The sequence below is a fragment of the Oncorhynchus nerka genome, linkage group LG15 (assembly GCF_034236695.1).
Source record: "Oncorhynchus nerka isolate Pitt River linkage group LG15, Oner_Uvic_2.0, whole genome shotgun sequence".
Classification (NCBI taxonomy): Eukaryota; Metazoa; Chordata; class Actinopteri; order Salmoniformes; family Salmonidae; genus Oncorhynchus; species Oncorhynchus nerka.
In genome coordinates this window covers 87,269,719-87,297,626 of record NC_088410.1, presented here as the reverse complement: position 1 = coordinate 87,297,626, position 27,908 = coordinate 87,269,719, and the positions used below count along the sequence as shown (strand labels likewise).

The window sequence follows — 27,908 nt, the reverse complement described above, 5'->3', positions numbered from 1 at the left end:
CCAAAAAGCATAGTGTCGTGGCTTGAGTTGATTCAGAATAATTTATACCATAAGAAAGTGTGTGAAACAGGTCAGATCTTGGATGTTGAAGTGAAAGTTTTACTGTGTAAATAAATGAGTCACCACAAATCAAATTCAAATTTCATTGGTCACGTACATATGGTTAGCAGATGTTATTGCGAGTGTAGCGAAATGCACACAGTCATTAGCAGAGAGAGACTAGCCGTTGAAGTTTATTGTTGGATGTTTTTTTTTTACTGAATGCCTATTTATACATTTACAAGTGTCACCATGTGCACTGTATCCTGTAGATACACAAGACAGATAGGGGAGTAATTGTGGGATCTGTGTCAATGAAATGCCTTCTCTCTCTGCTCTAGATACCCGAGGGAGCAGACTGAGAGGACCACACACAGTGTATCATAAGTGCTGCTTAGAGCATGGAGCCAGACCAATCAGAGATGAGCATCTTGGGACAATCGCCCAATGGGAAAGGTCACGACCTAGAAGATGACACGTATGTGTCCATGAAGACCATGGTAGAGGAATTAGACACGTGAGTTTACTTCTCCTGTCCTTTCTTTTCCCCACCCCGCTCTAACACCTACCTCAATTATTGTTGTTAGACTATTGAATTGTTCAACAACTACCACAACTATAAAAAATCTCTCTCCGATGAGCAGCTGAGAAGGGCCGTACACTTGGCTCAAAACAATGACTTTAGTCACAGATTACACCTGATTGGTGCGGCAGTTTATAGCGGTTAGAGCATTGGGCCAGTATTCCAAAGTTTGCTGGTTTCAATACCTGATCCGAAAAAAATGAAAACCTCTCAATGTGTGCTTGAGCAAGCCACTTAACCCTAATTTGCTCCAGTGGCGCCAACCTACTTTGGGTTGTCCCTGTAAAACAACACATTTCACTGCACCTATCTGGTGTTTATATTTTTTTCATGTTGCCTCTACTGCATACCACATAAACATTACATTGTATATTCCATTCCAATTGTTTTTGAAGGGATGCTTTGATCTTACTGTCATATAAGGGTGGTGACATTTATTTTGCCCTCTGCATGCAGTGTTATGCCCAGCCCTCATTATTCCAGTACCTTAGACTGGAGAGAGTAATGGCTTTGTCCTGTGTTGTGTTACAGTTTGTGAATGTACCATGTGTTGCTGTCATCTATCTACCTGTGTGGAAACCAAAACCCATTAAACAGCCTGTAAATGTCACCGGTCAATACAATATATTCATCCACATTATTCCAAACACTGGTAATTAACCATAAAATACAGAGACACTGTTTGTATCACAAATGGCACCCTGTTCTCTACATAGTGTGGTACTTTCCCTATAGTCCCTGGTCAAAAGCAGTGCACTATAAAGGGAATATGGTGCCATTTGGGATGTAGAGGTCTTATACAAGGACCTCATAAAACTCTGTTTCAATTTCCACCATTGCACATTGTGTTTGCTTGTCATGTCCTCCTTGTGCTAAGTGTATGACATCAGTAATGAGTATGAAGTGTTTATAGAGCGTGAATGACGTCTGATTTCCTGAGTGGTGTTTGTGTTTCTAAGTGCATGTTTGCCTTGTTTTTGTCCTTCCTACGCCCCATGGACGCTCTGTTTCCAACACAGAAATGGTACTCAAAACGTCAGGTAGGTTTCTACTTTCTACACACAGTCACACCGACAATCTCTACCTAGTAGGCCTACTGACGATGTCAAATCATTACTCACAAACAATCCTTTGAGTGAAGCATTTTTAACACTGTTTTAACAATTAACTCCCTCCTGTCTGTGTAGCTTGTGTCCCCATTTTAAGCTGCAGGTTTTTTGTTTCATCCAGGTTTGATGATCCTGATGCCATCCTGGAGAATGAGGAGTTTCTGCCCAACGGAGAAGGGAGGAAGCCCATGCGCTTCACAGATGTGAGTGTAGCTGACTTCATTACCTCCACATGTACCTCAACTCAAACATCACTCCCTGGCTTTGTTCCAAGTGGGTACCCTATTCCCTATGTAGTGCACTACTTTTGACCATAGGGGTTTGTTCAAAAGAAGTGTACTATATAGGGAATAGGGTGCCACTTGGGATGAACACACTGTGATTGGAATCTGGTAACACATTCTGCCTGTCACATTGCACTTGATAAAAATCATGAGTTTAAAAATGTAAGAACAGCAGCCATTTTCTGCTTTACCTCAGTATTGAATGAACTGAATTGTTGTATTTGTTTTGATCAGTTTGAGGGAAAGACGTCTTTCGGCATGTCTGTGTTCAACCTGGGGAATGCTATCATGGGCAGTGGAATCCTGGGACTGGCTTATGCCATGGCCAACACTGGCATCCTCCTCTTCCTGTAAGTCAAACCGTCAGCGATACAGCACTGTACTGTGAGTCGCTCTGAATAAGAGTGTCTGTTAAACAGTGGAGGCTGTTAGTAGGAGCTAAAGGATGAACAGCTCATTGTAATGGCTGGAATGGAAGAAATGGAACGATATTAAACACATCAAACATATATAAACCACATGTTTGGCTCCGTTCATTCATTTCATTCCATCCATTATAATGAGCCCGTCCTCCTATTGCTCCTCCCACCAGCCTCCACTGCTGTTAAATGACCAAAATATAATGTAAATGTAATCTAAATGTAATGTCTAGTCCTGCCCCTTGCTTCTTAACTGTCTCCTAGTCTCTCCTTTCCCCAGGTGGCTTAGTGTTTCTTCATTCCTCATCTCGTAAAACCCTGAAACCGCAAGTGACACACTGAGCACCGACACAGTAGGAGTCACACATTAGCCATTGGTCTGTTGCTAGTCGCACTGCCTCTGCCAGCTTGTTGTGGTGTGATCTCCCTTTGCCTAAGCAGAGAGCCTGTGGAGAACGTACTCCCCAGTCCCAGTGATAGCCTTTAGGCTGCACATAGATACCACAGAGTGGAAAGGGCTGGAGTGGGAGTTGAAAATAGCCACAACCTTCGCTTGCAGGAGGGAGCTGAGACGATCAGAAATGCTCTCTGCCCAGAGGCCTAGCCTGCCTGCTTCAAGAGGGATGCTGGGCCAGGATGGGGTGAGAAGGGGCCAGGGTGGAGCTGGGGGGTCTGTGGTGAGGTGGTCCACACTATCCTCTCCCTCCCATCCTCCCCCATTGCTCCAACTCTTGTTCCCGCCCCTGTGAACACAAGCAGACCCTAGAAAGGCGTGACGCTGTGTTGGTTTGTTTAGCTGCAGGGAGCAGGACTTCAGTCACAACTCTGCATGGGAACACAACCTATTCTATGGATTCTAAAGAGTTTCTCCTCTAAAGATGGAGTCAACAGCAGAACCCTTCCTTAGAGCTCACGGTCACCTGACGCATCATCACCATCGCCATGGTGATTGTTATCATCTTTGTTGCAAATTTTGTCCCAATGACATGGTGCTCATGCTGAACTTATGCTTTTCCACAAAGACTAATGTCAAACAAGGTCACCTTTGAGAAACTTTGGTGAATGAAGAAACCCTTCGACCTGAAAATAAATGTTACCAAGTAACTAAGCTGTCTTCATGAAGGCTTTCTTCTTTATGAACCTACTAGGAATTGTTTTAGTGAGATTGCGGCAAATAAAAACCTATTGTTTAAGTCTCTAATGCAGCTTTTATGAAAGAAATCCCATTAACAGAGGCATTTCTCTGGCTTTGTGACTTCAGGTTATTGTTCAACAGCTTCACATAGATGTATTTGTTAGAAGCAGGAATCAATTCACATGGATTTGTTTGTCTGTGTATTCTGACCCAAGGATGTTTCTTCCCATCTAAGTATAGTATTACCGACTTTGGACTCTTAGGCATGTCTTCTGGTAAAAGTAAGTCTCGATTCCTGTAGCAAACAAAATGTGATTACATTTCAAGTCATTGGTCCAAGTCCTTTCTTTTCCCATGGAAAAACAGACTATTTTATATTGAACAACTATATTGTAGATTTGTGGCATTGTTGGTGTGACCGACGCAGAACCTTCTTTGTGTCTCAATGGTAACCTACTGTAACTCAAGATAGAAAACCCCCATTTCTCAAGAGAACTAGGAGACCCAAATATAAGTTATCTGCCTCCTCAGCACATGGGAGCCGTTTCAGGGCTCCCCCACGTCCCCTGGGAATGCCATACACCTTAGCAGTCCTCAGGGGACGTGGGGGGGAGCCCTGAAACCGGTCCCATTCGCCTTGCAGGAGTGATATGTCATGATCTTCCATGATGCATCACTTAGCGTTTCCATGATGCCTTACTCAAGTTTTGAGTTTTAGTTGTATGTATGGGATACACATGGTATACACCGTCCAATGAAATGCTTACTTGCTTAGGTTCCTTACTCGACAATGCAACAACAATAAGAAATAAAATATAAGAATAAGAACATATATGAAATGGTTCAGTAAAGTATAATAAACATTTTAGCATAAGTATAATAGAGGATGGAACCATTTATAGTCCAGCATTTACACATTTACTCAGCGTTTCCATAATTTCTTTCTCATCATCTCTGTGTTTCAATGATTTCTTTCTCAGCATCACTCAGTGTTTCCATGGTGTCTTACTTAGCATCACTCAGCGTTTCCATGATTTCTTACTCAGCATCACTCAGCATTTCCATGATTTCTTACTCAGCATCAATCAGCATTTCCATGATTTATTTCTCAGCATCACTCAGCATTTACATGATTTCTTATTGTCACTCAGCGTTTCCAGGATTTCTTACTCAGCATTTACATGATTTCTTACTCAGCATCACTCAGAATTTCCATGATTTCTTACTCAGCATCACTCAGCATTTCCATGATTTCTTACTCAGCATCACTCAGCATTTCCATGATTTCTTACTCAGCATCACTCAGCATTTCCATGATTTATTTCTCAGCATCACTCAGCATTTACATGATTTCTTATTGTCACTCAGCATTTCCAGGATTTCTTACTCAGCATCACTCAGCATTTACATAATCTCTTAATCAGCATCACTCAGTGTTTCCATGATTTCTTACTCAGCATTTACATGATTTCTTAGTGTCACTCAGCGTTTCCAGGATGTCTTACTCAGCATCACTCAGCATTTACATAATCTCTTAATCAGCATCACTCAGTGTTTCCATGATTTCTTACTCAGCATCACTCAGCATTTACATGATTTCTTAGTGTCACTCAGCGTTTCCAGGATTTCTTACTCAGCATCACACAGAATTTACATAATCTCTTAATCAGCATCACTCAGCGCTTCCATGATTTCTTACTCAGCATCACTCAGCGTTTCCATGATTTATTTCTCAGCATCACTCAGCATTTCCATGATTTCTTACTCAGCATCACTCAGCATTTCCATGATTTCTTCATCAGCATCACTCAGCGTTTCCATGATTTCTTACTCAGCATCACTCAGCATTTACATAATCTCTTAATCAGCATCACTCAGCGTTTCCATGATTTCTTACTCAGCATCACTCAGCATTTCCATGATTTCTTAGTGTCACTCAGCGTTTCCAGGGTTTCTTACTCAGCATCACTCAGCGTTTCCATTATTTATTTCTCAGCATCACTCAGCATTTCCATGATTTCTTTGTCAGCATCACTCAGCATTTCCATGATTTCTTACTCAGCATCACTCAGAATTTCCATGATTTCTTTGTCAACATCACTCAGAATTTCCATGATTTCTTACTCAGCATCACTCAGCGTTTCCCATAGCACTAACAACAGAGTGGGAATAATGGTCCTATAACAGGACATTTAGACCTGAGAACTGAGACTTCCTGGACATGGAACCAAACCAACCATTGAGCAGCTCACACTCGATGCCGTGGTCTCATTCACCGGCTGTTGTGACTCATGGAGGAATGGCCACATAGGCCTACATACCCAAGGCCCTGCTCTTTTGGTGGTCAGTGGAATGTCAGGGCTTAACCTCTGTGCCCACGCTGACTGTGGCCAGATGCTAGGATCCTCACCTCTGCTGTGGTCAGTAGTCAAGGGGCCTCCATCTGGCTGTAGGGGCCAGACTCTGAGGTCTGGGAAAGGTGATGGCATCGAGAGCGCCCTCTGACCCTCTAGGAATGCTGATCGAAGGGGTCAGTGTTCTGTAGGCGGACTGCGACTCCGCTCTGCGCTCCCTTTGGCACAGGGGCATAAGGGGAAGAGCAGTTGTGGAAAACACTGTTTCTCAGAGTATTACAATAGACCAGGATGGCTGGACGCAGACTTACGTCCTTTATTAAACCCCCCCACACATAGTTCCTAAGTTCTTACCCCCGACATGATTTTCTCAGACTGTTGGCAACATCATACAGCATTACCTTTTCATGACATTGAGAGTCTGCTGAGAAAGCGCTTGCCTTTATTAACTGTCTGTACTTGATCCTTTAGATCAAATGGCTACAGTTGGACATTACAGTTGGTGGTTAGCCAGCCAAAGTTGGCTTTGTTCTAGCTGTACTTTTTCACTGTTCATCCTAGTAATCCCATCATGATACAATTTAATGTATTTCAGTAAAACCTTTAAATGTTTATTTTTGGAATTATACCCAGACAATTGTAATCTCAAACTGTAATTTATTTTGTTCTATTGGCTCCTAGTCAAGCCACTAAGTGCAGTGCTTGTCGTAGACGTGTGTGTTTGTACTGTATTATTACATATGGTCAGAAAGGAGTTCACTTCCACAGTCAATAATGAGCTTGCTCAACTAAAGACCTTTCACTGCATTGAAATGAGGTATTGATGTGTTTATCATGTACTCTTTCTCTCTCTCCTCCCAGGTTTCTTCTGACTGCTGTGGCGGCTCTGTCCTCCTACTCCATTCACCTGCTGCTCAAATCCTCTGGCATTGTGGGTAAGCTGACCCTCGTCTTCAGTGGACCTCATGCTTGAATGGTGCTTGTGTAGCTATGTGTACTGTAGTTATACATACACATTGTTTGATCCAGTGGCAACACTCCAAGACGTAGGGGTGTGTGACACTATTGCTGAACCATTGAGAGGAGATGACGCTACTACATATGTTGGGCTGCTGCTGTGTCCAGTCACAGGGACAGGGCCAAATGGAGAAAAAGTGATGGCTGGCATAATTACCGTTTTAGCATTCGCATGTCTTGATTGCAGCTTGGATAGATTAGCTTGGGGAAGTAATGTGCTATTACAATGTAATGGATCCCCAATGGCCCAGCATTAAGGATGTTGACAAATGTTTATATATTGTTGTGCGTTCATATTCCTGTATAGGGGCCTAGTATGGAAATAGAGGACTGGCATGGAAATAGAGGCCTGGCATATTAATTTCTGTAGATTAACCTGTAGATTCTACACGGACTATATAACTAAGTGTGGTTTGATTTACTACCTGGGTGTCCCCTGTAAAGCTGTGTAATGATGATGTTGCACAACCCTCTTCCTCTTCCAGGAATCCGAGCTTATGAACAACTAGGCTATAGAGCCTTTGGCACCACAGGCAAGATGGCCGCTGGTATCGCCATCACACTACAGAACATTGGAGGTGAGAGGACACTGTGGTCACTGGTCTAGTTTATCTCAACAATTCACATCTGTGTGTATTTGTAGTGGTTATAGTGTTATGATGAATCACAAAGCTCTGCAGTAGACAGGCAGGCAGACTGTTTGGTCTTCCTGTTCACTTGGAGTTCAGGCCTTCACATTAGCCCCCCCCCCACCCCCACCCCATTCTCCATATTTATATAGTACTAGTAATACAGCTCTAGCCCTCACTGTCTCTCTCTCTCTCTCTCTTTCTGTGTGTGTGTATATATGATATGGCAGTGTATTAAGGAGCTAAGGCCAGCTGTCCAGTTAGCTAACAGCTGCTGCCTTGGTTACGAGGTGGTGTGTTGGCGTTGGCAGTGTGTTGGCTGCCTGCCTTCCTGCGTGGTCTGATCCCTAGCTTTGACTGAGGCACAGGCAGCACCAGCCAGCACCAACCAGCCAGCACCAACCAGCCAGCCATGTTACCATTGTGTTTCTTACTGTAGCAGTGAAGTGAAGTGTCTCCTTGTACCACACAGAGAACACATAACACAAAGTACTGTCTGAGAATCATGAATCAGGTTGTTTTAGGTCAAGGCGAGGAATTACACATGGAGAGTAAGAATAGAATAGGAACAGTTTGATCAAATTCAGAATGTAGACATTAATTACATGGACAATGCATGGTCACTTATTCAGTTGGATGTGAGGGCACATGAGGGAATAACCACTTAATAACACATGAGCAGTGCACAATTGGCCCAGCGTCGTCTGGGTTTGGCAGGTGTAGGCCGTCATTGTAAATAAGAATTAGTTCTTAACTGACTTGCCTAGTTAAATAAAATTTCAATAAAATAAAATAAAAATGTGCTGAAATGTGGACACATTATGAAGAAGAGGATGTGTTCTGAAATGGGGGAAAACTTTAATTTTCTTTGAGAACTGTTGAATAGCTTTTTATGTTTGTATATCGTTTTAATAATTCATGCCTTTAGAAAATGTCTTTTCACACTGTGCAGTTTGTTCTTTTCTAGACGTCTGTACGTCTGTCTTTCCCCAGGTGAATGTTCTATGTGGTGACTGAGTGAGTCACCCATATGTGAAGGTGTTAGCTACGTCTTGATTAAATGTCACTGACTGTGTCACTCATAGTTTCTGTCGGTCTCTACTCCTCACAGCCATGTCCAGCTACCTGTACATCGTCAAGTCTGAGTTCCCATTGGTCATCCAGGCCTTCAGTAGGGCAGACCCCACGGCTGAGTGAGTACTATTTTTGGTCTGTCCACTAGATCTAACATGTCTCTACATTCCAGGCCCACAGTAGGCAAATGCTGAACATAGAAAATGCAAGAGTAGAGTGGATGTGATTCCTAATTTTGCATGTAAGTGAGACATGTTTGTTCTATAAAGTATATCGGAATGTTCCACAACGTTGTTCCCTGCTAAACGCCCAGATGAAGGCCCTTTCTGCCTGTGGAGCTGTAGCTGGTAGCTTTGCATGGACCCTGGTTCACCTGGCATTGCCTCGTATTCCAGGTGAGAGGTGGGGCAGGGGTGGGAGCCTGCTGTCTGCTAGACAGAACAGAGAGGATTGTCAGGAATGGCTAGCATACGTCTCTTCGACCACCCATGGGTTGTGGTGACAACGCCTCCAAACAGAAGTGTTGTGGTGGTGTTTTGGGCACCCCTACGGTCCCTGGCTGTCTGAAGTGGTTTCCTGCACTGCTTCTCCCTCTGGCTGGATCTAAAAACAAACCCTGGACTGGACACGACAGGGAGTGCAGAGAGCTGAGCCCTGTCCTGCCCTACCCAGCCAGTCAGCCAGCCAGCCAGGCTGCTTTAGGAAACATCACAGCTCCCTTCTCTATTAGCCTGGCCAAAGGGCTCAGCCCTGCATCAAAGCACACTGGCTGTAGTTGACACGGGGGAGTTGAATACATGAAAGAAATGTACAGTAGTGCAGCCAGAAGAGCAGTGAAAATGGCTCATATTTATCTCAATGGTGTTGGCCTCCTGACAAATGGAGGTGAGATGAGACGGCTTCTCCGTCCGTCCTCTGTGCTCTGGCTTAGAGCCCTCTGTTATCCAGCTAGTCTGATGCTCAGACCATGTGTCTCAGTGGGTTTCTGTGTGTCCTGTAGCTAAGTGATTGTAGTGTGTTGAACTGTTGTTATGGGTGTGCGTTTCATTTCTGGGAGAGTGCAGGTATTTCTCCATGGGGATATTAGAGTTCTCTGAAGGCCTGTCATCACCCTTTGTTGTTGATGAGGAGGGGTGTGACAGGGTCAGATTGTGACGCGTGTGTGTGTGTGTATTTGGGGAAGGATCAAACACATATCAAGCAAACACACATACACACATTATCAGGTGACAGCTGAGAGCTGTCTGGACTGGGGGGGCAGCCTCAGTTCAGGTCACACTAAAGGACAGGTCAACTCAGGCACAAACACATAGACAGGAAACTTTATGTCCAGACATTTAAACAGTACACACACAACAGTACGCATACACAACAGTACACACACACACACACCAGTACGCAAACACAACAAGTATGCACACACAACAGTACGCACACACAGCAGCATGCACACAACATCATGCACACACCCATACTTCTTTAGCTCCCTCTATACTTACATGGTCAGTACATCATATTCTCTGGTTTCAGGTGCTTTTACATTTGTGGAGTAAGGGTTTGTTTATGGCCCAAGGTTATTAAAATAGAAATGGGTTTACAGTGATTCATACAGTGTGTCTGATTGGATAAGTGCCTGTCACTCACTCTCACACAGAATAGTAGAGGGCTACATATGAAGGAAGAGGATAGTAGAGGGCAACATGAAGGAAGAGGATAGTAGAGGGCAACATGAAGGAAGAGGATTGTAGAGGGCTACATGAAGGAAGAGGATAGTAGAGGGCAACATGAAGGAAGAGGATAGTAGAGGGCAACATGAAGGAAGAGGATAGTAGAGGGCAACATATGAAGGAAGAGGATAGTAGAGGGCTACATGAAGGAAGAAGATAGTAGAGGGCAACATGAAGGAAGAGGATAGTAAAGGCTACATGAAGGAAGAGGATAGTAGAGGGCAACATGAAGGAAGAGGATAGTAGAGGGCTACATATGAAGGAAGAGGATAGTAGAGGGCAACATGAAGGAAGAGGATAGTAGAGGGCTACATATGAAGGAAGAGGATAGTAGAGGGCAACATGAAGGAAGAGGATTGTAGAGGGCAACATTAGATTTACATTTAAGTCATTTAGCAGACGCTCTTATCCAGAGCGACTTACAAATTGGACATGAAGGAAGAGGATAGTAGAGGCTACACATGAAGGAAGAGGATAGTAGAGGGCAACATGAAGGAAGAGGATAGTAGATGCTACATATGAAGGAAGAGGATAGTAGAGGGCAACATGAAGGAAGAGGATAGTAGAGGGCAACATGAAGGAAGAGGATAGTAGAGGGCAACATGAAGGAAGAGGATAGTAGAGGGCAACATGAAGGAAGAGGATAGTAGAGGGCAATATGAAGGAAGAGGATAGTAGAGGGCTACATATGAAGGAACAGGATAGTAGAGGGCAACATGAAGGAAGAGGATAGTAGAGGGCAACATGAAGGAAGAGGATTGTAGAGGGCAACATGAAGGAAGAGGATTGTAGGCAACATGAAGGAAGGCTAGGGCATATGAAGGAAGAGGATAGTAGAGGGCAACATGAAGGAAGAGGATTGTAGAGGGCAACATGAAGGAAGAGGATTGTAGAGGGCTACATATGAAGGAAGAGGATTGTAGAGGGCATCATGAAGGAAGAGGATAGTAGAGGGCAACATGAAGGAAGAGGATAGTAGAGGGCAACATGAAGGAAGAGGATTGTAGAGGGCTACATATGAAGGAAGAGGATTGTAGAGGGCAACATGAAGGAAGAGGATAGTAGAGGGCAACATGAAGGAAGAGGATAGTAGAGGGCAACATGAAGGAAGAGGATAGTAGAGGGCAACATGAAGGAAGAGGATAGTAGAGGGCAACATGAAGGAAGAGGATAGTAGAGGGCAATATGAAGGAAGAGGATAGTAGAGGGCTACATATGAAGGAACAGGATAGTAGAGGGCAACATGAAGGAAGAGGATAGTAGAGGGCAACATGAAGGAAGAGGATTGTAGAGGTCAACATGAAGGAAGAGGATTGTAGAGGGCTACATATGAAGGAAGAGGATAGTAGAGGGCAACATGAAGGAAGAGGATAGTAGAGGGCAACATGAAGGAAGAGGATAGTAGAGGGCAACATGAAGGAAGAGGATAGTAGAGGGCAACATGAAGGAAGAGGATTGTAGAGGGCAACATGAAGGAAGAGGATAGTAGAAGGCAACATGAAGGAAGAGGATTGTAGAGGGCAACATGAAGGAAGAGGATTGTAGAGGGCTACATATGAAGGAAGAGGATAGTAGAGGCTACATATGAAGGAAGAGGATAGTAGAGGCTACATCTGAATGAAGAGGATTGTAGAGGCTACATCTGAAGGAAGAGGATAGTAGAGGGCTACATGAAGGAAGAGGATAGTAGAGGCTACATATGAAGGAAGAGGATAGTAGAGGGCTACATGAAGGAAGAGGATAGTAGAGGGCAACATGAAGGAAGAGGATAGTAGAGGGCAACATGAAGGACGAGCATAGTAGAGGCTACATGAAGGACGAGCATAGTAGAGGCTACATATGAAGGAAGAGGATAGTAGAGGGCTACATGAAGGAAGAGGATAGTAGAGGGCTACATATGAAGGAAGAGGATAGTAGAGGCTACATATGAAGGAAGAGGATAGTAGAGGCTACATATGAAGGAAGAGGATAGTAGAGGCTACATCTGAAGGAAGAGGATAGTAGAGGCTACATATGAAGGAAGAGGATAGTAGAGGGCTACATGAAGGAAGAGGATAGTAGAGGCTACATATGAAGGAAGAGGATAGTAGAGGGCTACATGAAGGAAGAGGATAGTAGAGGGCTACATATGAAGGAAGAGGATAGTAGAGGGCAACATGAAGGAAGAGGATAGTAGAGGCTACATATGAAGGAAGAGGATAGTAGAGGCTACATCTGAAGGAAGAGGATAGAGGCTACATAGAAGAGGGCTACATATGAAGGAAGAGGATAGTAGAGGCTACATCTGAAGGAAGAGGATAGTAGAAGGAAGAAGAGGCTACATATGAAGGAAGAGGATAGTAGAGGGCTACATGAAGGAAGAGGATAGTAGAGGCTACATATGAAGGAAGAGGATAGTAGAGGCTACATATGAAGGAAGAGGATAGTAGAGGGTGACATGAAGGAAGAGGATAGTAGAGGCTACATATGAAGGAAGAGGATAGTAGAGGGCTACATGAAGGAAGAGGATAGTAGAGGGCAACATGAAGGAAGAGGATAGTAGAGGGCAACATGAAGGACGAGCATAGTAGAGGCTACATATGAAGGAAGAGGATAGTAGAGGGCTACATGAAGGAAGAGGATAGTAGAGGGCTACATATGAAGGAAGAGGATAGTAGAGGCTACATATGAAGGACGAGGATAGTAGAGGCTACATATGAAGGAAGAGGATAGTAGAGGGCTACATATGAAGGAAGAGGATAGTAGAGGCTACATCTGAAGGAAGAGGATAGTAGAGGCTACATATGAAGGAAGAGGATAGTAGAGGGCTACATGAAGGAAGAGGATAGTAGAGGCTACACATGAAGGAAGAGGATAGTAGAGGGCTACATGAAGGAAGAGGATAGTAGAGGGCTACATATGAAGGAAGAGGATAGTAGAGGGCTACATGAAGGAAGAGGATAGTAGAGGCTACATATGAAGGAAGAGGATAGTAGAGGGCTACATATGAAGGAAGAGGATAGTAGAGGGCAACATGAAGGAAGAGGATAGTAGAGGCTACATATGAAGGAAGAGGATAGTAGAGGCTACACCTGAAGGAAGAGGATAGTAGAGGCTACATATGAAGGAAGAGGATAGTAGAGGCTACATCTGAAGGAAGAGGATAGTAGAGGCTACATATGAAGGAAGAGGATAGTAGAGGGCTACATGAAGGAAGAGGATAGTAGAGGCTACATATGAAGGAAGAGGATAGTAGAGGGCTACATGAAGGAAGAGGATAGTAGAGGGCTACATATGAAGGAAGAGGATAGTAGAGGGCTACATGAAGGAAGAGGATAGTAGAGGCTACATATGAAGGAAGAGGATAGTAGAGGGCTACATATGAAGGAAGAGGATAGTAGAGGGCAACATGAAGGAAGAGGATAGTAGAGGCTACATATGAAGGAAGAGGATAGTAGAGGCTACATCTGAAGGAAGAGGATAGTAGAGGCTACATATGAAGGAAGAGGATAGTAGAGGGCTACATGAAGGAAGAGGATAGTAGAGGGCTACATATGAAGGAAGAGGATAGTAGAGGGCTACATGAAGGAAGAGGATAGTAGAGGCTACATATGAAGGAAGAGGATAGTAGAGGGCTACATATGAAGGAAGAGGATAGTAGAGGGCAACATGAAGGAAGAGGATAGTAGAGGCTACATATGAAGGAAGAGGATAGTAGAGGCTACATCTGAAGGAAGAGGATAGTAGAGGCTACATATGAAGGAAGAGGATAGTAGAGGCTACATATGAAGGAAGAGGATAGTAGAGGGCTACATGAAGGAAGAGGATAGTAGAGGCTACATATGAAGGAAGAGGATAGTAGAGGGCTACATGAAGGAAGAGGATAGTAGAGGGCTACATATGAAGGAAGAGGATAGTAGAGGGCTACATGAAGGAAGAGGATAGTAGAGGCTACATATGAAGGAAGAGGATAGTAGAGGGCTACATATGAAGGAAGAGGATAGTAGAGGGCAACATGAAGGAAGAGGATAGTAGAGGCTACATATGAAGGAAGAGGATAGTAGAGGCTACATCTGAAGGAAGAGGATAGTAGAGGCTACATCTGAAGGAAGAGGATAGTAGAGGCTCATATGAAGGAAGATGATAGTAGAGAGCTACATGAAGGAAGAGGAGAGTAGAGGGCTACATATGAAACAAGAGGATAGTAGAGGGCTACATATGAAGGAAGAGGATAGTAGAGGGCTACATATGAAGTAAGAGGAGAGTAAAGGGCTACATATGATGGAAGAGGATAGTAGAGGGCTACATATGAAGGAAGAGGATAGTAGAGGGCTACATGAAGGAAGAGGATAGTATGTACAGTACAGTATATACGAAATCATAGGCAGCTGGATAGAACATAAGGTAAGGTACTCTTCCTCAAAGACAGAGCAGGAGATGGACAGGTGGATCAAAAGTGGGTTTGACACAGGGTCAAGACCCCCCCACCCCCACCTCCTGATCTCTAATAAAACATGATCATAAAGATTAAAATGCCATGAAAGGTCATGGTCTGTGCTTCCTGCTTCCTAGGGACTCTCTAAAGTTTCTCCAGCCTTCGTCCCCACACAAGAGCAGACGCGCCCACGCACAGTGGGGCAAAAAAGTATTTAGTCAGCCACCAATTGTGCAAGTTCTCCCACTTAAAAAGATGAGAGAGGCCTGTAATTTTCATCATAGGTACACTTCAACTATGACAGACAAAATGAGAAAAAAAAATCCAGAAAATCACATTGTAGGATTTTTAATGGATTTATTTGCAAATTATGGTGGAAAATAAGTATTTGGTCACCTACAAACAAACACGATTTCTGGCTCTCACAGACCTGTAACTTCTTTAAGAGGCTCCTGGATGTTTATTCAAAGATAAAAGCAGTGAGGGGACGTTTCTTCTTTTGCTGAGTTTAGCTTGTTTCCTTGATGTTAATGTTACTAGTTTGTTCCCTTGTGGTTATTTATTGTTACTAGCGTGTTCCCTTGGTGTTATTGTAACTAGCGTGTTCCCTTGGTGTTAATGTTACTAGCTTGTTCCCTTGGTGTTATTGTAACTAGCTTGTTCCCTTGGTGTTAATGTTATTAGCTTGTTTCCTTGATGTTATTGTAACTAGCGTGTTCCCTTGGTGTTAATATTACTAGCTTGTTCCCTTGGTGTTATTGTAACTAGCGTGTTCCCTTGTGGTTATTTATTGTAACTAGCGTGTTCCCTTGGTGTTAATGTTACTAGCTTGTTCCCTTGGTGTTATTGTAACTAGCGTGTTCCCTTGGTGTTAATGTTACTAGCTTGTTCCCTTGTGGTTATTTATTGTAACTAGCTTGTTCCCTTGGTGTTATTGTTACTAGCTTGTTCCCTTGGTGTTATTGTAACTAGCTTGTTCCCTTGATGTTATTGTTACTAGCTTGTTCCCTTGGTGTTATTGTAACTAGCTTGTTCCCTTGGTGTTAATGTTACTAGCTTGTCCCCTTGGTGTTAATGTTACTAGCTTGTTCCCTTGGTGTTATTGTTACTAGCTTGTTCCCTTGATGTTATTGTTACTAGCTTGTTCCCTTGGTGTTATTGTAACTAGCTTGTTCCATTGGTGTTAATGTTACTAGCTTGTTCCCTTGGTGTTAATGCTATTAGCTTGTTCCCTTGGTGTTATTGTAACTAGCTTGTTCCCTTGGTGTTATTGTAACTAGCTTGTTCCCTTGGTGTTATTGTTACTAGCCTGTTCCCTTGGTGTTATTGTAACTAGCTTGCTCCCTTGATGTTAATGTTATTAGCTTGTTCCCTTGGTGTTATTTAAGCTTGTTCCCTATTAGCCTGTTCCCTTGGTGTTATTGTTACTAGCTTGTTCCCTTGATGTTATTGTTACTAGCTTGTTCCCTTGATGTTAATGTTATTAGCCTGTTCCCTTGATGTTATTGTAACTAGCTTGTTCCCTTGGTGTTATTGTAACTAGCGTGTTCCCTTGGTGTTAATGTTATTAGCTTGTTCCCTTGGTGTTAATGTTACTAGCTTGTTCCCTTGGTGTTAATGTTATTAGCTTGTTCCCTTGGTGTTATTGTAACTAGCTTGTTCCCTTGGTGTTAATGTTACTAGCTTGTTCCCTTGGTGTTAATGTTACTAGCTTGTTCCCTTGATGTTATTGTTACTAGCTTGTTCCCTTGGTGTTATTGTAACTAGCTCGTTCCCTTGGTGTTATTGTAACTAGCTTGTTCCCTTGGTGTTAATGTTACTAGCTTGTTCCCTTGGTGTTATTGTAACTAGCTTGTTCCCTTGGTGTTATTGTAACTAGCTTGTTCCCTTGGTGTTACTGTTACTAGCTTGTTCCCTTGGTGTTAATGTTACTACCTTGTTCCCTTGTGGTTATTTATTGTAACTAGCTTGTTCCCTTGGTGTTATTGTTACTAGCTTGTTCCCTTGGTGTTATTGTAACTAGCTTGTTCCCTTGATGTTATTGTTACTAGCTTGTTCCCTTGGTGTTATTGTTACTAGCTTGTTCCCTTGGTGTTATTGTAACTAGCTTGTTCCCTTGGTGTTATTGTAACTAGCTTGTTCCCTTGGTGTTAATGTTATTAGCTTGTTCCCTTGGTGTTAATGTTACTAGCTTGTTCCCTTGGTGTTAATGTTATTAGCCTGTTCCCTTGGTGTTATTGTTACTAGCACGTTCCCTTGGTGTTAATGCTATTAGCCTGTTCCCTTGGTGTTATTGTAACTAGCTTGTTCCCTTGGTGTTATTGTTACTAGCTTGTTCCCTTGGTGTTAATGTTATTAGCTTGTTCCCTTGGTGTTAATGTTACTAGCTTGTTCCCTTGGTGTTAATGTTATTAGCCTGTTCCCTTGGTGTTATTGTTACTAGCTTGTTCCCTTGGTGTTAATGCTATTAGCCTGTTCCCTTGGTGTTATTGTAACTAGCTTGTTCCCTTGGTGTTATTGTTACTAGCCTGTTCCCTTGGTGTTATTGTAACTAGCTTGCTCCCTTGATGTTAATGTTATTAGCTTGTTCCCTTGGTGTTAATGCTATTAGCCTGTTCCCTTGGTGTTATTGTAACTAGCTTGTTCCCTTGATGTTATTGTTACTAGCTTGTTCCCTTGATGTTAATGTTATTAGCTTGTTCCCTTGGTGTTAATGCTATTAGCCTGTTCCCTTGGTGTTATTGTAACTAGCTTGTTCCCTTGGTGTTATTGTAACTAGCTTGTTCCCTTGGTGTTATTGTAACTAGCGTGTTCCCTTGGTGTTAATGTTATTAGCCTGTTCCCTTGGTGTTATTGTAACTAGCTTGTTCCCTTGGTGTTATTGTAACTAGCTTGTTCCCTTGGTGTTAATGTTACTAGCTTGTTCCCTTGGTGTTATTGTAACTAGCTTGTTCCCTTGGTGTTATTGTAACTAGCTTGTTCCCTTGGTGTTACTGTTACTAGCTTGTTCCCTTGGTGTTAATGTTACTACCTTGTTCCCTTTGTGTTATTGTTACTAGCTTGTTCCCTTGATGTTATTGTTACTAGCGTGTTCCCTTGGTGTTATTGTAACTAGCTTGTTGCCTTGGTGTTAATGTTACTAGCTTGTTCCCTTGGTGTTATTGTTACTAGCTTGTTCCCTTGGTGTTATTGTAACTAGCTTGTTCCCTTGGTGTTATTGTAACTAGCTTGTTCCCTTGATGTTAATGTTATTAGCTTGTTCCCTTGGTGTTAATGTTATTAGCTTGTTCCCTTGGTGTTATTGTTACTAGCTTGTTCCCTTGGTGTTATTGTAACTAGCTTGTTCCCTTGGTGTTATTGTAACTAGCTTGTTCCCTTGGTGTTAATGTTACTAGCTTGTTCCCTTGGTGTTATTGTAACTAGCTTGTTCCCTTGGTGTTATTGTAACTAGCTTGTTCCCTTGGTGTTACTGTTACTAGCTTGTTCCCTTGGTGTTAATGTTACTACCTTGTTCCCTTTGTGTTATTGTTACTAGCTTGTTCCCTTGATGTTATTGTTACTAGCGTGTTCCCTTGGTGTTATTGTAACTAGCTTGTTGCCTTGGTGTTAATGTTACTAGCTTGTTCCCTTGGTGTTATTGTTACTAGCTTGTTCCCTTGGTGTTATTGTTAACTAGCCTGTTCCCTTGTGTTATTGTAACTAGCTTGTTCCCTTTGTTAACTAGCTTGTTCCCTTGGTGTTAATGTTAATAGCATGTTCCCTTGGTGTTAATGCTATTAGCCTGTTCCCTTGATGTTATTGTAACTATTGTAACTAGCGTGTTCCCTTGGTGTTAATGTTATTAGCTTGTTCCCTTGGTGTTAATGTTACTAGCTTGTTCCCTTGGTGTTAATGTTATTAGCCTGTTCCCTTGGTGTTATTGTTACTAGCTTGTTCCCTTGGTGTTATTGTAACTAGCTTGTTCCCTTGGTGTTAATGTTACTAGCTTGTTCCCTTGGTGTTAATGTTACTAGCTTGTTCCCTTGATGTTATTGTTACTAGCTTGTTCCCTTGATGTTATTGTAACTAGCTCGTTCCCTTGGTGTTATTGTAACTAGCTTGTTCCCTTGGTGTTAATGTTACTAGCTTGTTCCCTTGGTGTTATTGTAACTAGCTTGTTCCCTTGGTGTTAATGTTACTAGCTTGTTCCCTTGGTGTTAATGTTACTACCTTGTTCCCTTGATGTTATTGTTACTAGCTTGTTCCCTTGGTGTTATTGTAACTAGCTTGTTGCCTTGGTGTTAATGTGACTAGCCTGTTCCCTTGGTGTTATTGTTACTAGCTTGTTCCCTTGGTGTTATTGTAACTAGCTTGTTCCCTTGGTGTCAATGTTATTAGCCTGTTCCCTTGGTGTTATTGTTACTAGCTTGTTCGCTTGGTGTTATTGTAACTAGCTTGTTCCCTTGGTGTTAATGTTACTAGCTTGTTCCCTTGATGTTATTGTTACTAGCTTGTTCCCTTGGTGTTATTGTAACTAGCTTGTTCCCTTGGTGTTATTGTTACTAGCTTGTTCCCTTGGTGTTATTGTAACTAGCTTGTTCCCTTGGTGTTAATGTTATTAGCTTGTTCCCTTGGTGTTATTGTAACTAGCTTGTTCCCTTGGTGTTATTGTTACTAGCTTGTTCCCTTGGTGTTATTGTAACTAGCTTGTTCCCTTGGTGTTAATGTTATTAGCTTGTTCCCTTGGTGTTAATGTTACTAGCTTGTTCCCTTGGTGTTAATGTTATTAGCCTGTTCCCGTGGTGTTATTGTTACTAGCTTGTTCCCTTGGTGTTAATGCTATTAGCCTGTTCCCTTGGTGTTATTGTAACTAGCTTGTTCCCTTGGTGTTATTGTTACTAGCCTGTTCCCTTGGTGTTATTGTAACTAGCTTGCTCCCTTGATGTTAATGTTATTAGCTTGTTCCCTTGGTGTTAATGCTATTAGCCTGTTCCCTTGGTGTTATTGTAACTAGCTTGTTCCCTTGATGTTATTGTTACTAGCTTGTTCCCTTGATGTTAATGTTATTAGCTTGTTCCCTTGGTGTTAATGCTATTAGCCTCTTCCCTTGGTGTTATTGTAACTAGCTTGTTCCCTTGGTGTTATTGTAACTAGCTTGTTCCCTTGGTGTTATTGTAACTAGCTTGTTCCCTTGGTGTTAATGTTACTAGCTTATTCCCTTGGTGTTATTGTAACTAGCTTGTTCCCTTGGTGTTATTGTAACTAGCTTGTTCCCTTGGTGTTACTGTTACTAGCTTGTTCCCTTGGTGTTAATGTTACTACCTTGTTCCCTTTGTGTTATTGTTACTAGCTTGTTCCCTTGATGTTATTGTTACTAGCGTGTTCCCTTGGTGTTATTGTAACTAGCTTGTTGCCTTGGTGTTAATGTTACTAGCTTGTTCCCTTTGGTGTTATTGTTACTAGCTTGTTCCCTTGGTGTTATTGTAACTAGCTTGTTCCCTTGCTGTTATTGTTATTAGCTTGTTCCCTTGGTGTTAATGTTATTAGCTTGTTCCCTTGGTGTTATTGTTACTAGCTTGTTCCCTTGGTGTTAATGTTATTAGCCTGTTCCCTTGGTGTTAATGTTACTAGCTTGTTCCCTTGGTGTTAATGCTATTAGCCTGTTCCCTTGGTGTTAATGTAACTAGCCTGCTCCCTTGATGTTAATATTATTAGCTTGTTCCTTGGTGTTAATGCTATTAGCCTGTTCCCTTGGTGTTATTGTAACTAGCTTGTTCCCTTGATGTTATTGTTATTAGCTTGTTCCCTTGGTGTTAATGCTATTAGCCTGTTCCCTTGGTGTTATTGTAACTAGCTTGTTCCCTTGGTGTTATTGTTACTAGCCTGTTCCCTTGGTGTTATTGTAACTAGCTTGTTCCCTTGGTGTTAATGTTAATAGCATGTTCCCTTGGTGTTAATGCTATTAGCCTGTTCCCTTGATGTTATTGTAACTAGCGTGTTCCCTTGGTGTTAATGTTATTAGCTTGTTCCCTTGGTGTTAATGTTACTAGCTTGTTCCCTTGGTGTTAATGTTATTAGCCTGTTCCCTTGGTGTTATTGTTACTAGCTTGTTCCCTTGGTGTTATTGTAACTAGCTTGTTCCCTTGGTGTTAATGTTACTAGCTTGTTCCCTTGGTGTTAATGTTACTAGCTTGTTCCCTTGATGTTATTGTTACTAGCTTGTTCCCTTGATGTTATTGTAACTAGCTCGTTCCCTTGGTGTTATTGTAACTAGCTTGTTCCCTTGGTGTTAATGTTACTAGCTTGTTCCCTTGGTGTTATTGTAACTAGCTTGTTCCTTGGTGTTATTGTTACTAGCTTGTTCCCTTGGTGTAACTAGCTTGTTCCCTTGGTGTTAATGTTACTAGCTTGTTCCCTTGGTGTTAATGTTACTACCTTGTTCCCTTGATGTTATTGTTACTAGCGTGTTCCCTTGGTGTTATTGTAACTAGCTTGTTGCCTTGGTGTTAATGTGACTAGCCTGTTCCCTTGGTGTTATTGTTACTAGCTTGTTCCCTTGGTGTTATTGTAACTAGCTTGTTCCCTTGATGTTAATGTTATTAGCTTGTTCCCTTGGTGTCAATGTTATTAGTCTGTTCCCTTGGTGTTATTGTTACTAGCTTGTTCGCTTGCTGTTATTGTAACTAGCTTGTTCCCTTGGTGTTAATGTTACTAGCTTGTTCCCTTGGTGTTATTGTTACTAGCTTGTTCCCTTGGTGTTATTGTAATTAGCTTGTTCCCTTGGTGTTATTGTAACTAGCTTGTTCCCTTGGTGTTAATGTTACTAGCTTGTTCCCTTGGTGTTATTGTAACTAGCTTGTTCCCTTGATGTTATTGTTACTAGCTTGTTCCCTTGGTGTTATTGTAACTAGCTTGTTCCCTTGGTGTTACTGTTACTAGCTTGTTCCCTTGGTGTTAATGTTACTAGCTTGTTCCCTTTGTGTTATTGTTACTAGCTTGTTCCCTTGATGTTATTGTAACTAGCTTGTTCCCTTGGTGTTACTGTTACTAGCTTGTTCCCTTGGTGTTAATGTTACTACCTTGTTCCCTTTGTGTTATTGTTACTAGCTTGTTCCCTTGATGTTATTGTTACTAGCTTGTTCCCTTGGTGTTATTGTAACTAGCTTGTTGCCTTGGTGTTATTGTAACTAGCTTGTTCCTTTGGTGTTATTGTAACTAGCTTGTTCCCTTGATGTTAATGTTATTAGCTTGTTCCCTTGGTGTTAATGTTATTAGCTTGTTCCCTTGGTGTTATTGTTACTAGCTTGTTCCCTTGGTGTTAATGTTATTAGCCTGTTCCCTTGGTGTTAATGTTACTAGCTTGTTCCCTTGGTGTTAATGCTATTAGCCTGTTCCCTTGGTGTTAATGTTACTAGCTTGTTCCCTTGGTGTTAATGTAACTAGCTTGTTCCCTTGGTGTTATTGTAACTAGCTTGTTCCCTTGGTGTTATTGTTACTAGCTTGTTCCCTTGGTGTTAATGTTATTAGCTTGTTCCCTTGGTGTTAATGTTACTAGCTTGTTCCCTTGGTGTTAATGTTATTAGCCTGTTCCCTTGGTGTTATTGTTACTAGCTTGTTCCCTTGGTGTTAATGCTATTAGCCTGTTCCCTTGGTGTTATTGTAACTAGCTTGTTCCCTTGGTGTTATTGTTACTAGCCTGTTCCCTTGGTGTTATTGTAACTAGCCTGCTCCCTTGATGTTAATGTTATTAGCTTGTTCCCTTGGTGTTAATGCTATTAGCCTGTTCCCTTGGTGTTATTGTAACTAGCTTGTTCCCTTGATGTTATTGTTACTAGCTTGTTCCCTTGATGTTAATGTTATTAGCTTGTTCCCTTGGTGTTAATGCTATTAGCCTGTTCCCTTGGTGTTATTGTAACTAGCTTGTTCCCTTGGTGTTATTGTAACTAGCTTGTTCCCTTGGTGTTATTGTAACTAGCGTGTTCCCTTGGTGTTAATGTTATTAGCCTGTTCCCTTGGTGTTATTGTAACTAGCTTGTTCCATTGGTGTTATTGTAACTAGCTTGTTCCCTTGGTGTTAATGTTACTAGCTTGTTCCCTTGGTGTTATTGTAACTAGCTTGTTCCCTTGGTGTTATTGTAACTAGCTTGTTCCCTTGGTGTTACTGTTACTAGCTTGTTCCCTTGGTGTTAATGTTACTACCTTGTTCCCTTTGTGTTATTGTTACTAGCTTGTTCCCTTGATGTTATTGTTACTAGCGTGTTCCCTTGGTGTTATTGTAACTAGCTTGTTGCCTTGGTGTTAATGTTACTAGCTTGTTCCCTTGGTGTTATTGTTACTAGCTTGTTCCCTTGGTGTTATTGTAACTAGCTTGTTCCCTTGGTGTTATTGTAACTAGCTTGTTCCCTTGATGTTAATGTTATTAGCTTGTTCCCTTGGTGTTAATGTTATTAGCTTGTTCCCTTGGTGTTATTGTTACTAGCTTGTTCCCTTGGTGTTAATGTTATTAGCCTGTTCCCTTGGTGTTAATGTTACTAGCTTGTTCCCTTGGTGTTAATGCTATTAGCCTGTTCCCTTGGTGTTAATGTAACTAGCCTGCTCCCTTGATGTTAATATTATTAGCTTGTTCCCTTGGTGTTAATGCTATTAGTCTGTTCCCTTGGTGTTATTGTAACTAGCTTGTTCCCTTGATGTTATTGTTATTAGCTTGTTCCCTTGGTGTTAATGCTATTAGCCTGTTCCCTTGGTGTTATTGTAACTAGCTTGTTCCCTTGGTGTTATTGTTACTAGCCTGTTCCCTTGGTGTTATTGTAACTAGCTTGTTCCCTTGGTGTTAATGTTAATAGCATGTTCCCTTGGTGTTAATGCTATTAGCCTGTTCCCTTGATGTTATTGTAACTAGCGTGTTCCCTTGGTGTTAATGTTATTAGCTTGTTCCCTTGGTGTTAATGTTACTAGCTTGTTCCCTTGGTGTTAATGTTATTAGCCTGTTCCCTTGGTGTTATTGTTACTAGCTTGTTCCCTTGGTGTTATTGTAACTAGCTTGTTCCCTTGGTGTTAATGTTACTAGCTTGTTCCCTTGGTGTTAATGTTACTAGCTTGTTCCCTTGATGTTATTGTTACTAGCTTGTTCCCTTGATGTTATTGTAACTAGCTCGTTCCCTTGGTGTTATTGTAACTAGCTTGTTCCCTTGGTGTTAATGTTACTAGCTTGTTCCCTTGGTGTTATTGTAACTAGCTTGTTCCCTTGGTGTAACTAGCTTGTTCCCTTGGTGTTAATGTTACTAGCTTGTTCCCTTGGTGTTAATGTTACTACCTTGTTCCCTTGATGTTATTGTTACTAGCGTGTTCCCTTGGTGTTATTGTAACTAGCTTGTTGCCTTGGTGTTAATGTGACTAGCCTGTTCCCTTGGTGTTATTGTTACTAGCTTGTTCCCTTGGTGTTATTGTAACTAGCTTGTTCCCTTGATGTTAATGTTATTAGCTTGTTCCCTTGGTGTCAATGTTATTAGCCTGTTCCCTTGGTGTCAATGTTATTAGCCTGTTCCCTTGGTGTTATTGTTACTAGCTTGTTCGCTTGCTGTTATTGTAACTAGCTTGTTCCCTTGGTGTTAATGTTACTAGCTTGTTCCCTTGGTGTTAATGTTACTAGCTTGTTCCCTTGATGTTATTGTTACTAGCTTGTTCCCTTGGTGTTATTGTAATTAGCTTGTTCCCTTGGTGTTATTGTAACTAGCTTGTTCCCTTGGTGTTAATGTTACTAGCTTGTTCCCTTGGTGTTATTGTAACTAGCTTGTTCCCTTGATGTTATTGTTACTAGCTTGTTCCCTTGGTGTTATTGTAACTAGCTTGTTCCCTTGGTGTTACTGTTACTAGCTTGTTCCCTTGGTGTTAATGTTACTAGCTTGTTCCCTTTGTGTTATTGTTACTAGCTTGTTCCCTTGATGTTATTGTAACTAGCTTGTTCCCTTGGTGTTACTGTTACTAGCTTGTTCCCTTGGTGTTAATGTTACTACCTTGTTCCCTTTGTGTTATTGTTACTAGCTTGTTCCCTTGATGTTATTGTTACTAGCTTGTTCCCTTGGTGTTATTGTAACTAGCTTGTTGCCTTGGTGTTATTGTAACTAGCTTGTTCCTTTGGTGTTATTGTAACTAGCTTGTTCCCTTGATGTTAATGTTATTAGCTTGTTCCCTTGGTGTTAATGTTATTAGCTTGTTCCCTTGGTGTTATTGTTACTAGCTTGTTCCCTAGCCTGTTCCCTTGGTGTTAATGTTACTAGCTTGTTCCCTTGGTGTTAATGCTATTAGCCTGTTCCCTTGGTGTTAATGTTACTAGCTTGTTCCCTTGGTGTTAATGTAACTAGCTTGTTCCCTTGGTGTTATTGTAACTAGCTTGTTCCCTTGGTGTTATTGTAACTAGCTTGTTCCCTTGGTGTTAAGTTTACTAGCTTGTTCCCTTGGTGTTATTGTAACTAGCTTGTTCCCTTGGTGTTACTGTTACTAGCTTGTTCCCTTGGTGTTAATGTTACTAGCTTGTTCCCTTGGTGTTATTGTTACTAGCTTGTTCCCTTGATGTTATTGTAACTAGCTTGTTGCCTTGGTGTTAATGTTACTAGCTTGTTCCCTTGGTGTTATTGTTACTAGCTTGTTCCCTTGGTGTTATTGTAACTAGCTTGTTCCCTTGGTGTTAATGTTATTAGCCTGTTCCCTTGGTGTTAATGCTATTAGCCTGTTCCCTTGGTGTTAATGTTATTAGCCTGTTCCCTTGGTGTTAATGTTACTAGCTCGTTCCCTTGGTGTTAATGTTATTAGCCTGTTCCCTTGGTGTTAATGCTATTAGCCTGTGCCCTTGGTGTTAATGTTATTAGCCTGTTCCCTTGGTGTTAATGCTATTAGCCTGTTCCCTTGGTGTTAATGTTACTAGCTCGTTCCCTTGGTGTTAATGTAACTAGCTTGTTCCCTTGGTGTTATTGTAACTAGCTTGTTCCCTTGGTGTTAATGTTACTAGCTTGTTCCCTTGGTGTTATTGTAACTAGCTTGTTCCCTTGATGTTATTGTTACTAGCTTGTTCCCTTGGTGTTATTGTAACTAGCTTGTTCCCTTGGTGTTAATGTTACTAGCTTGTTCCCTTGGTGTTAATGTTACTAGCTTGTTCCTTGGTGTTAATGTTACTAGCTTGTTCCCCGATAATATAACTAGCTTGTTGTTAATGTTAATGTTATTAGCCTGTTCCCTTGGTGTTAATGCTATTAGCTTGTTCCCTTGGTGTTAATGTTATTAGTGTGTTCCCTTGGTGTTAATGTTACTAGCTTGTTCCCTTGGTGTTATTGTTACTAGCTTGTTCCCTTGGTGTTAATGTTACTAGCTTGTTCCCTTGGTGTTAATGTTACTAGCTTGTTCCCTTGGTGTTAATGTTACTAGCTTGTTCCCATGGCGATAATATAACTAGCTTGTTCCCTTGGTGTTAATGTTATTAGCCTGTTCCCTTGGTGTTAATGCTATTAGCCTGTGCCCTTGGTGTTAATGTTATTAGCCTGTTCCCTTGGTGTTAATGCTATTAGCTTGTTCCCTTGGTGTTAATGTTATTAGTGTGTTCCCTTGGTGTTAATGTTACTAGCTTGTTCCCTTGGTGTTATTGTTACTAGCTTGTTCCCTTGGTGTTAATGTTATTAGCTTGTTCCCTTGGTGTTAATGTTATTAGCCTGTTCCCTTGGTGTTCATGTTATTAGCTTGTTCCCTTGGTGTTATTGTAACTAGCTTGTTCCCTTGGTGTTAATGTTATTAGCCTGTTCCCTTGGTGTTAATGTTATTAACCTGTTCCCTTGGTGTTAATGTTATTAGCCTGTTCCCTTGGTGTTAATGCTATTAGCCTGTTCCCTTGGTGTTAATGTTATTAGCCTGTTCCCTTGGTGTTAATGCTATTAGTCTGTTCCCTTGGTGTTAATGTTATTAGCCTGTTCCCTTGGTGTTAATATTATTAGCTTGTTCCCTTGGTGTTAATGTTATTAGCCTGTTCCCTTGGTGTTAATGCTATTAGCCTGTTCCCTTTGTGTTAATGTTATTAGCCTGTTCCCTTGGTGTTAATGTTATTAGCTTGTTCCCTTGGTGTTAATGTTATTAGCTTGTTCCCTTGGTGGTAATGCTATTAGCCTGTTCCCTTGGTGTTATTGTAATTAGCTTGTTCACAGGGCAGCAGCAGGACATGGCCGAGCAAGCCTGAGGTGTTTCACATAGACACTGTTGTGGTGAGACTTATTAAAAAACAATTAGATGTTAGGAATGGTTCTCTCAGACTGAGCCTGGGGTGAACAGTTACTGGCCCTCAACCTGTCCCAAGCCACCATGTGATCTGACCATGGGGTCACCCTGTGTCCAACATTCTCAGCGCTGAGAATGCAACGTGACACATCTCAATGCCTGTTGACGTGCACATGGAGACCGTTATGCATTATTAGTGGCTATTTAGAAGCCTCAAATCCGTCTGGATCACGTATGTTATGATGTAGCAGACCTCCCAGATGAGGATAGAGCATATAGAGAGCACTGTCCTTGCCTGTGTTTGGCTGGAGGCAGGGAGCTCGTACTGGTGCTCAGGCCAAGGCCCTGTGGAAGGAAAATATGCTTGGGTGGAAAGTATGTGTGGGGTGGGTCCCTATATGCTACCCTTATTGGAACTATCAACGCCCATGTAAATCAATAGCCTTATATAAGAGAGTGCTTCAGACCCCCCGTGCCAGATGAAAGAGCAATGTCACGCAGAAACAATCGTCAGAAATAGACATATTTCCCCAATAAGCCCAACAGGCGTTCCACTGTAAACCTAGCCTGGCTCTTACATAATAGACCAGAGCAGAACTATTAGACAGACTATATTCTGACTCTGGCAGTGACTCAATCAATCAATCAGAACATTTAGTGTGGTGTTATGCAATTTCCTCTCTAATACTGTAAGTTATCTCCCTTCTCTCTCTCTCTCTCTCTCTCTCTATCTCTCATGTACACAACATGCATGCACATACTTTGGCAGGGGTGATGTCAGTTTTGAGTTGTTTGGTCCAAGCACTTCCCCAAAAGTTGCCAATTGACAAACGGACAGCTGAACTCCAATGGGGGATCATACATGGGGCGATAGACACCAGTATAAATTT

At 41.9% G+C, this 27,908-nt stretch overlaps 1 protein-coding gene across 2 annotated transcripts in view; it reads left to right on the top strand.

Moving 5' to 3' along the window:
* slc38a3b (solute carrier family 38 member 3b) overlaps positions 1-27,908 on the top strand; it is a 70,302-nt gene that overhangs the window by 29,403 nt on the left and 12,991 nt on the right. Inside the window, exons 2-8 of one of the 2 annotated variants that reach the window (XM_029683931.2) lie at positions 381-556; positions 1,642-1,662; positions 1,853-1,934; positions 2,250-2,365; positions 6,785-6,858; positions 7,426-7,518; positions 8,681-8,762. In XM_029683931.2, coding sequence (XP_029539791.1) covers positions 441-556; positions 1,642-1,662; positions 1,853-1,934; positions 2,250-2,365; positions 6,785-6,858; positions 7,426-7,518; positions 8,681-8,762 — 584 coding nt within the window. In that variant the 5' untranslated portion in view covers positions 381-440. The remainder of the gene's footprint in view (positions 1-380; positions 557-1,641; positions 1,663-1,852; positions 1,935-2,249; positions 2,366-6,784; positions 6,859-7,425; positions 7,519-8,680; positions 8,763-27,908) is intronic. The other variant, XM_029683932.2, reaches the window with a different exon arrangement.